This window comes from Lithobates pipiens, unplaced genomic scaffold (genome assembly GCF_037356315.1).
Source record: "Lithobates pipiens isolate NorthernLeopardFrog02 unplaced genomic scaffold, aLitPip1_a1.2 Scaffold_18, whole genome shotgun sequence".
Taxonomy (NCBI): domain Eukaryota; kingdom Metazoa; phylum Chordata; class Amphibia; order Anura; family Ranidae; genus Lithobates; species Lithobates pipiens.
This window is the reverse complement of record NW_027507758.1, coordinates 357,839,319-357,850,081: the sequence shown is the minus strand read 5'-3', so window position 1 is coordinate 357,850,081 and position 10,763 is coordinate 357,839,319. Positions and strand designations below refer to the sequence as shown.

At 42.7% G+C, this 10,763-nt stretch overlaps 1 protein-coding gene across 1 annotated transcript; it reads right to left on the bottom strand.

The window, feature by feature from the left end:
• Positions 1-526: 526 nt before the first annotated feature.
• LOC143988172 (uncharacterized) lies at positions 527-4,054 on the bottom strand. The gene is made up of 4 exons (XM_077487538.1): positions 3,511-4,054; positions 3,242-3,404; positions 3,014-3,155; positions 527-2,722 (listed from the first exon to the last, which is right to left on the bottom strand). The coding sequence occupies exons 1-4, from the start codon at positions 3,734-3,736 to the stop codon at positions 2,138-2,140; spliced, it is 1,116 nt and encodes a 371-aa protein (XP_077343664.1). The 5' UTR covers positions 3,737-4,054; the 3' UTR covers positions 527-2,137.
• Between the last annotated feature and the right edge of the window lie 6,709 nt (positions 4,055-10,763).

The following is a 10,763-nucleotide window of genomic DNA, read 5'->3' as shown; positions in this document are numbered from 1 at the left end:
CACTGCCAGGAGGCGAATTTTTAACTATAGACTCAGCAGAGCTCGAAGAATGGTGGAGTGCGCATTTGGCATTTGCGCTGCCAAATGGCGTGTTTTGATGACAGCCATGCATCTGGAAGTTGAGCATGCCGTCAATGTGGTTCTAGCGAGTTGTGTTCTCCACAATTTTTTGAGGGGTAAGGAGATCGTGGCCACCGAAACCCCTGTTTATGAGGAACCCATAGGTCCTGTTACTGGCACTCGTCCAAGTAATCAGGCCCTACAAGTCCGTGAACATTTCACTGATTATTTTTTGAGTGAAGATGGACAGCTGCCATGGCAATTGGACTATGTATAAATTTTTAACCATTGTTGCATGTTTTTTTCATCACATATTTCAGGTTTTTGTGTCAGTTTTCACGTTTGCCTTAAATAAAGTAGTCGACAATTTTCAACAATTTAAATTGTTTTTATTTCTATCTTTTGCAATGCACAGGGCGTATTTAAAAAATTGAAAAACATTACAAAAACATTGAATGCTTGCAAGTATAGAAAAATGTTTTTTAATTACTTTGGAATATATATATATAAAATCTCCTTTTAGTTTCAAGTATTGAATTTCAAGTGCAACAGATAACGAGTCCACAAAATATCCCCCACTACCCCACAAAAAAAAAAAGGTTACAGTATTCCTGCACTGCACAGGGTGTATAAAAAAAATAGAAAAACCTTACAAAAACATTGAATGCTTGCAAGTATAGAAAAATGTTTTTTAATTACTTTGGAATATATATATATAAAATCTCCTTTTAGTTTCAAGTATTGAATTTCAAGTGCAACAGATAACGAGTCCACAAAATATCCCCCACTACCCCACAAAAAAAAAAAGGTTACAGTATTCCTGCACTGCACAGGGTGTATAAAAAAAATAGAAAAACCTTACAAAAACATTGAATGCTTGCAAGTATAGAAAAATGTTTTTTAATTCCTTTGGAATATATATATATATATATATATATATATATATATATATATATATATATATATATATATATATATATAGATATATATAGAGAGATATATATAGAGATCTATATATATATATATATATAGAGATATATATATAAAATCTCCTTTTAGTTTAAAGTATTGAATTTCAAGTGCAACAGATAACGAGTCCACAAAATATCCCCCACTACCCCCCGTAAAAAAAAAAAAAGGTTACAGTATTCCTGAAGTGCTGTCAGGCCCCTTTCACACAGGGCAGATCAGTAATGATCCGTCCCGTGAAGATCCGCTTGGTCGGCAGGGATTGTTCCATTGTCCCCACTGAGCCGGTGGCAGACAGGGCTGTCCCGGCACACTGTGCCCTGTGAGCTCTCTGTTCTCTTCTATGGGGATCGGAAGAGCACGTACCATCTGTCCGTGTAGATCCAATCCGCTCTGCAGATGGCTAGAAAAATTGGATTTCCCTCCGTCTACAGAATCGGACAATTGCGGTGGCACCCGATATCGTCCGCCTCCGCAACAGTCCGATTCTGCAGACGGAGTAAAAACCTATTCTATCCGTCTGCAGAGCCGATCGGATGGACACAGACAGACAGTCCGTGCTCGTCCGATCACCATAGAGGAGAGTGGAGAGCTGACAGGGCGGTCCCTGCACAGTGTGCGGAGACCGCCCTGTCCGCAGCCGGCTCAGCGGGGACAACGGAGCAATCCCGCTGAGCGAGCGGATCATCACGGGGCAGATCATTACTGATCCGCCCCGTGTGAAAGGGGCCAAAGATGGGCACTGAGTGCGGTAAACAGTTCTGAAATATTTGGCTAGATGGAGAAAGTGCAAAAGATGTCGCCATGTACACTCCACTGTGTAGATGGGGTAATCTCCCACTGGGCCAAGTCTCTCAACCTAAACAATGCTAGCACCCAATCAGAAAGTTCAGGTATTGTGAGAGCAAGTGGGGCCAAGTAGCAACATGTATAAGCTTGGGACAGTGGGAGATTCTTCTGTGCGTACAGTTCAGTGTACATGGAGGAATCTGGGGTTTGTTGTAAACATTAGTTCGTGTAGGTAAAACATTAAAGTAGTGTAGGTAAAACATTAAGTAACATTACACAACAAGAAAAATACAACCGTCATATCACTGCCATAGGAATACTATAAGTTTTCATATATTGAATAATTAGGGTTACGCAGGGAAGAATGGCTTGGTTCACTGCCAACATCTATGGGTGATCCTGAATGGGAAGATGAGGGTGAAGACACTGGGTGTGGCTGCACATGCATCCTTTGGTAACCAGGATTAGACGGGTAAGATGTATACAGTGGTGGGGGTCCTACATAAGGGTTAATGGCAGATGTTGTGTCATGGCACTGCTGACTGGGCATTGGTCTACTGAAAGACCCACTAGGTGAATTAAAACCCATAGCCCATGGCTGAAATTTAGGATATGGGCGTTGCTCTTTGCAAGCGCACACAATATACGTTAAATAGGCATGTATATCACCCCTGACCTCAGTGCGCTTATCTGCAGGAATCTCCCTGATTACACAAAGCAACATTCTTAAAAACATAACATCGGGGTCTGAGATGTTGAGGAATTCATCATCTTTTGCCTGGTTTTGTGATTGGTTTCTCATTTCTTCAATGATACGGTTGAAATATTCCTCAAAAGGTGTCTCTTGTTGAGTACGTGTTCGACGGGTGGTAGTAGTAGACCGGACTCTCCTATCTGGATTTGCCTGCAATATTATAATATATAGATTATGCATCTGATACTGAGGTCACACTGAACAGCATATGATGGCTTGCACAAATATTGCAGCACCTGTTTAGAATAGATCACACACAGGTACTTGTTTTGTTGCAAAAACCTGATCTCACTGAAGACCTCCAAAGCCAGAAGAACAAGTCACACCTTGCCCAAAAAACAAGTCGTTGTTGTTTCTACAAAATTTTTGCCAACACCAGCTGCCTTTTCAAAATGTAACGTCTTTTGTGGACAGAAATTGTGACATTTTTAAAATACATACCGCAGGTTCTTGAGTGGATGGATGATATTCTTGGGATGACACTGTTTCTGTGGTTTCTTGACTGGTGTCAGCGTCTCCTGATGGTGATGGCGACGAACTTTCGCGCCTTGCGCTTGCTCTCACAGGGACACTTGACACAGTTCTAGGTAACAATAAAGATTACACGTTTAAAAAAAAAGTGAACATGAATATGCCAAATCGCTAAGTAAAATAAATGGATATACTTACGTGCGCATCTCAGTGGTGCGCCTCAAAAAAGACAAAGCCTCTGCATGGGGGTTAGGCCTGCGACGAGTTGAGGGTGCTCCGCTTCTCTCCGCAGCCTTCTCTTCGTTGACTTCTTTTTTGTAACGGTCGCGCAGGGACCTCCAACGTGTATAAACCTCCTTTCCTGCAATATATAAAAAAACATACAATGGCCTGGTCATTAGGGGGTAAAATCTTTACTAGGATGCATGTGTACCCTGCTGCATAGACACAACAAACCTTGCACTCACCTCGGTTATCCTGTTCAGTTGCAGACATCTCGTCCCAGTTCGGTGTGACATATTTGTAGACTTCTTCCCACTTTGCTCTCTTCAGCACTCGGTCTGCATATCCTGGGCATTCTGAGTCCCATAACTCTGGTCGGGCTTGCACCAGTGCGATGATGGCCTCGTGTGAGATGTCTCTTGCCGCCATGCTGTCTTCTCCCCTTTCATCCCTCTCAACTTCCTGTGTCATTTCCCAGGTACACCTGCTGTATAGGATGTGCTTCCGGGTTTTTTTTTTCTTCTTTCACGCTGCTGGCCGCAATTGACACAAAAGACTGCGATTACCTGCGGTTATGTGCTTATAGCTGCGCTACATCGCACCTGGACGCATACAATTCTATTTTTTCTATTCGCACCGAACCGCATGTAACGAAATCGCCGCTAAACGCTGTGTGTGAATGGGGCCATAGGAAAGCATTGTGTGCTTTTAGCTGCGGTAGAAATGAAGAAAATCCGCAGCTAAAAGCACCATTCTATCCGCCCGTGTGAAAGGGGCCTTACAAGAATGTTTTACTGCATATACAGACTAATTATACTACTGTGTGTTTAGGAACACTTTAAAAAAATCTTGTGCACGTCCATCCAGACAGACATAACCTAAATATTTCTAAATAAGGGACAGTAAATATAAATTCTTTATAAGTATGCATGCATGATTATAATAATTTAATACAAAATATTTGGATGTTTGTATAAAACAAGTTTTGTCTGGTTCTCTTTGAAGTGGAGCTCCACTTTTTGTAGAAAAAAAAAAATTCCAGATCATTTAAATGTACAGTACAGATACAATTCAATACAAGAGGGTTCAGAAGGCTCTGCTCATGAGAGATTATAATATAAAAGGGAGAGTCAAGTGATGGAAACAGTAATTACTAAGAGGGATAAGTTGATGGAGAAAGTAAGAGTAAAGCACAGTTTTTACTGGTAAATTGGAGACAGGATAGGCCTCCCTAAAGAAATAAATTTTCAAGGATCACCTAAAGGCAGAGTAGGAGATAGTCAGACAGATTAAAGTAGAGATTTCCAGAGGATGGGTAAGGCCCTGGAGATGGCCTGGTGGTGAGCATGGGAGGAGGTGACAAAGAATCCTAGAGATCAGAAGGTCTTGGGAGGAATGAAGAGGACAGTTTGGTTCATATTTTGAAACAAGGTTAGTTATGTAGCTCTGGATAGAGTTGCATGATTTTGTCACTATTAAATTAGTTTTTTGGGTGTATGGAAGCCAGTGGAGGGATTTGCAGAGGGTTGTGGTGAGCATTTGGTTGGTAAGGTGGATGAGTGTTGCAGCAGCACTCATGATGGATTGAAGGATAGTCTATGTAAATATACGCCAACAAGGAGGGAGTTGCTATAGTCTATATGAGAGATAACCAGGGAGTGAATTAGCTTTGTGGCATCACTGGTTAAGAAGGGGCATATTGAGATGGTGTAAAGGTCAAGGAGGCAAGATTTGCAATTGGATGCAAGTCTGAAAAGAGCTTAGAGTACAGGATTACCTCTAGCACCCTGGCATGAATAGAGGGACTGATAGTTGTGTCATTCATCTCAGTGGATAAGTCAGGCGAGGGGGCACAGAGGGAAGGAATAATTACAAGCTCAGCTTTGAAATGACTGAATTTGAGGAAGTGGTGTGACATTTATACAGATGTTAGCTAGTAAATTAATGGTGTGTGAGGAGACTGATTGGGTGAGCAGACAAGCGGAGAGTGGTATCAGCTGATGTAGGAAGGAGATGTAGATAGAGAAAATAAGGGGTCTAAGGATGGAATCTTGGGGCACCTCTATAGAAAGAAGAAGAGGATGAAGAGTTAGGTAAGTGGGGAACCAGCAAAGAGTTATGGAAGCCAAAGAAGTGGAGTTTCTTTGAGGAGTAGTGGGTGGTCAACTGTATCAAAAGCAGCAGGGAGGTGTAAAAGTAAGAGTATAGAGTAGTGGCCATTGGTTTTAGCAGATAGTAAGTCATTGGTGAATTTAGGAGGGCAGTTTCTGCTCAGTGTTGCGGGCGAAATTCAAACTGATAAGCATCAAGAAGAGTTTGAGATGGTAGCTCAGGTTGTTATAGAGCAGGCATATAGGAGTATGTCGGTGAACAGAAGCAAGGAGATAGGTCTTAGGTTGTTCAGATTGGTGGGGTCTGGTGAGGTCTTTTAAGTATAGGGATGACCAATTAATATTTTAGAGGATTATTTTAGATGATTAGGGAAGATACCAGTAGAGAGGAAGAGATTGAAGATGTGAGGGTAACTGTAGTAGTTGTGAGGGAACGGGGTCCAAGTGGCAGGGGTTAAAAGAGTGTGGTGGACATGGCATGTTCTATGAGAAGATACTGCATCTGGACAGTGCAGATCTCATCACAATTCACCAAAAAAAATTTTTTTAAATGTTTGCCAATCTCTTGGGCAGTTAGTGAGTTAGTGGGGGGGAGACAGTGGAGGATGTAGTAGAGAGTTAAAGGCAGAAAAATGTTGACAAGGACTTCATAAGAGGGTGTTAATGAAAGTGATACAATTGGTCTGTCTGGCAGTGTGGAGGCAGAAATTATGTTTTTAGAGGGCAAATTTTTACAGGATGAAGTCTAACTGGGATTTAGTGTAAGCCACAGTCACTCAAGAGTGCAGCCATGTCTTATGAGAAGTACAATGCAAAGTAGCTGTGTATGCTGAGGAAGGACATTCCACTGGTGTTGATTTACCAAAGTGTACCTTTGGTGCAGTTACAACTATTTAAGGCTGGATTTACATTTTAGCAGCCTATAGGCAAAGAAAATCTGTCAACCCCCCAAGTTAAGCCTCTGTTTCATTGCTTAAAACAAAACATATAGTTACATAGTTGGTAAGGCTGAAAAAAGACACCGGTCCATTCAGTTCAACCTGTGGTGTGTATGTGTGTGCATGTGTTTATGTCAATAGTAAATTGTATATCCCTGTATATTGTGATTATTAAGATGCCCATCTAATAGTTTTTTGAAACTATCAATACTCCCTGCTGATACCACTGCTTGTGAAAGAGAATTCCACATCCTTACCACTCTGACAGTAAAGAAACCTCTAAGCAGTTTAAGGTTAACCTCTCTGGCGGTATGATTATGTCGGATTTTAGGTGCTGAAAGCGGTACAATTATTTTACATGTAAATTTGGCATTTTATATTGTAGGCCTGTAATTCTTAGGAATAAATCACTTAAATCTGCCCAAACCAGAGTCTAGTAGACATCCCGGGTATGATAAAGTTTGAAAAATAAAATCATAAATTATAATATAATAAATAACTATAAATAATTATACCAAATAATAATATAATAATAATATAAATTATTCAATAATGTAATCAAATCAAAAACACTGAAATTTGCTCAGGTGCAGAATTGTCACTGTCATTACTTTCAGTGTTTGATGACGGATCTCCCCACAAATCACTATCTATCAATTCTGCGAGTGATTCTAATTTGTTATCACTGTTTTCTAGCTGGTCTAAAACCACTTTTGATGTAACGGGACAGTTTTGGTTGCTATGGACAATCTCCAGCTTCCAAGCAGAAAGAACATTATTTATAATATAAAACTACATGCAGGGCACTGGACAAACCACTAGGGACAATAGGAATGTGAAATAATTTCATACAGCAATGTAATCTGTAAGATTACACTGTACTGTATGTATTGTGTGTGTTTCACTTTTTGAATTTGGTGCGTCCTCCGTCCCCGTGCGTCACAACACTCGCAGGGAGCGGAGCACGGCTGCGTGATGAATCAAGTGGAGTACGAGCTGCTCACACTGCGGGGAGACATCACAGGATCCAGGGCACAAGGTAAGTAAGCTCTTCCTGGATCCTGTGATGCGATCCCGTGTCTAGCTCGGGGTTACCGCTTTTGGTTCTGAAATTCCACCCCAAGCCAGACTCGGGAATACCACCAGGGAGGTTAAACCGCTTCTCTTTCAGTTTCAGGGAATGGCCATGTGTCTTTTTAACTCCCTTTTACTGAAGAGTAAGAGTAAGGCATTTGTATATTGCTATCGTATCCCCTATCAAGCGTCTCCTCTCCAATGAGAATAAGTTCAATGCTTGTAGTCTTTCCCCATAGCTGAGATCCTCTAGTCCCTTTATTAGCTTTGTTGCCCTTCTCTGAACTCTTTCCAGTTCCAGCACATCCTTTTTGAAGACTGGTGCCCAGAACTGGACGACATACTCAAGATGCGGCCAATCTAGAGTCTTGTAGAGTGGAAGAATTATAATTTTATCTCTGGAGTAAATCCTCTTCTGAATGCATGCTAATATTCTGTTAACTTTGCCAGCAGCCTGGCATTGCATGCCATTGCTGAGCCTATCATCTACTAGGACCCCCAGGTCCTTTTCCATCCTGGATTCCCCAGAGATTCCCCCCTCAGTGAGTAGCTTGCATACATATTTTTAGCACCCAAATGCATTACTTTACATTTTTTAACATTAAATCTCATTTGCCATGTAGTTACCCAACCCATTATTTTACTTAGGTCATCTTGTAAGGTTCCCACATCCTGCACAGAATTTATTGCCCTGCTTAGCTTTGTATCATCCGCAAATACTGAGATTGAGCTATTTATCCCATCCTCTTTCATTAATAAATTAAACAGAATTGGTCCCAGGGCAGATCCCAGAGGGACCCCACTTACCACACCAGCTCACTTCCTCGTAGAATGTTAACAGATCGGTCTGGCAAGAATGAGCCTCCATGAAGCCATGCTGATTACTACTAATGATACTGTTTTCAGTAACAAAATCTTGGATATAGTCCCTTATCATCCCCCATAGTAGATTACAAACTATTGATGTTAGAAGGTCTGGTATTTTGTTCCCAGGGATTTTATCTCAGACCTTTTTTAAATATTGGTACTACATTAGCTTTCCTCCAATCAGCTGGTACCATTCCAGGCAGTAAACTGTCCATAAAATGTTAACCCTCTAACATTAAGAGACAAGCAGGTAATAGTCATTTATGGTGTGTGAATAAAGTCTGTGGGGTTGCAAGTGCATGGTACTCACTGTTACCGCATCCGCTCAATAAGTGTGTCTGCTCCAGTGCCGGAAAGGAGTGTTGTTGGCCCGTCCACAAGGGGTTTCTTGTTCCTGGTGTAGAGGTTGCCATGTCCAGAAGGGAGGGAGAGGGGAAAGAAACAAAACTATGAAACAAAAACTTGCAACTTATGCATAGTAAAAATGGATCTTACAACTGATCCGCGTGCAGTCGTGACTGCCAAACTTAGTAACAGGGCGATTGGAGACTAGTAATTGACTCCGTCTGCCAGAGAGATATGAGAAGGAATATGTGGAGTAGTTAGGAGCTACTCCCGGCCTGTTGTTTGTTGTTTCGCTTATATGAGACTAGCTGCCATTCTTCCTGGATTGGTGGGGGGGCGCAGTGGGGAAGCTAGAACGGGTGGCGGGTCGTGCAGAATCCCCCATTGGGTCAGGATTGTGATGCCTTCCTCCAACTTAGTTATGGATTTTGTAACCCCATTATGCATGATGATGAGCGTGGCCGGGTACTTCCATTTGTGTGGAATTCTATGGTTCCTCAGAGCTTTTGTGATGTGGTGGCCAGATTGCGTCTTCTCTGCAGCGTGTGCCTAGAGAGGTCTAGGAGGATTTGTAAATCAGCATATTGGGGAGGCATATTCTCAGGGTTGCGTGCGGCTTGGAATATTTGTTCCTTAACATGATAGAAATGAATCCCCAGTAATGTGTCTCTAGGAGTACCCTCGGGGAGGAAGGAGGGTTTGGGGATCCTATGAATCTGGTCCACTATCAAGTCCTGTGTGGTCAGATTAGGCAGCAGGGAGGAAAACAGCATTTGGGCAAATTGTAAGAGTTGTTGCGCAGGGGCTTATTCGGGTATACCCCTCAGTTTAATGTTGTTACGCCTGCTACGGTCCTCGAGGTCGGCGACCTTGTCTTTCAGCCATGCTATGTCCTCTCCCTGTGCTGTATGAGCATCCACCATTACATTGTATGTGGCTGAGAAATCCTCCATCCTGCGCTCAACCCTGTCCACTCTGACCCCTATAGCCTGTACTTCTCTGTGGCATTGATTGATACCTTGTACCATGTCAGTGTGGAGAGCTGACCGAAGTGAAATCAACATTTCCTTCAGCACAGTGTCTGAAATAGGCTGGTCAGTTGTGGGAAAGTCTGCTATGGGGTCAGGGGCCTGTGAGGTTTGTGCGGCCTGATCGCCTTGTGTGGCGCTTACCTCCATGTCCTGATTCCTGTAAGGGGAGAGCAATCTGGGCTTAGATTTAGCTGGGCTCCTTGTTGTGGTGCTCGGTGTACCTGAGGATGGGCCGCTGTGAGATCCCGCTTGGTCCCAGGGTGCGATGAGACCTCCGCCTTCTGTACTGTGCTGTGCGGCCTGCTCCGCAGTGAGGCGAGGACGCGATCCGCCGCCATTTTGTGGAGGCCCGCGGGACTTCGCCGGGAAGAAATGTGCCAGTTTCTACGGTTGGGGGGTGTTCTTTCTCTGCAGTGACATTCCCCTACTGTTTCGCCGATCGTTCAGGTGAGTCTGTGCCTTTTGTGTGGCCGGTGAGTGCTGGTGCAGCATGTTCTCTCTGACGGGCAGACGGAGCTCCAGAATCAGACATCCATCTTAGAGCTCGGCCGCCATGCCCCTCATATTAACCCTTTCTGATTGTGTAAGCTTTATAGATCCCTGGTTATCTTAAAAAATGGGAATTGGTTTTGACATGTTTATCCCAATGTCCACAAAAAGTTGACAAATCCATATAGTTTCATGGCAAGCGTGTGCTGTTGCAAAATACTCTGCTTCAGTTGAAGATGGAGTGACAGCTGTTTACTTTCGACTGCGTTCCAGTCATGCTGACAGGGAGCTGATACTTTCCTGCATAGTATGCCCACTGCTGCGGCTATGTCTAGTCTTGTCACAGTGGCAACATATAGCAGCTTAGCGATTGCTCTGTGATACATGTCATTGTTGGGTAGCAAGTTTTATACTTCTTTGCTTATTTGATAGCCTGGTTTCATAGGAGTTTTCACTTCATTTGCATCTTGCATATGGAATTGTTCCAAGATTTTCTGAGATTGGTTGAGAAGGTAACTTCCATCTTCTTATCTCTGTATTTGGATTCCCAGATAATAGCTAATGTTCCCTAGCTCTTTGATTTAAAAATTTTCTTTCTGCTTGTGAACTATCTGTAATCCCCTTCTTGTGCAAAACAAGTTAT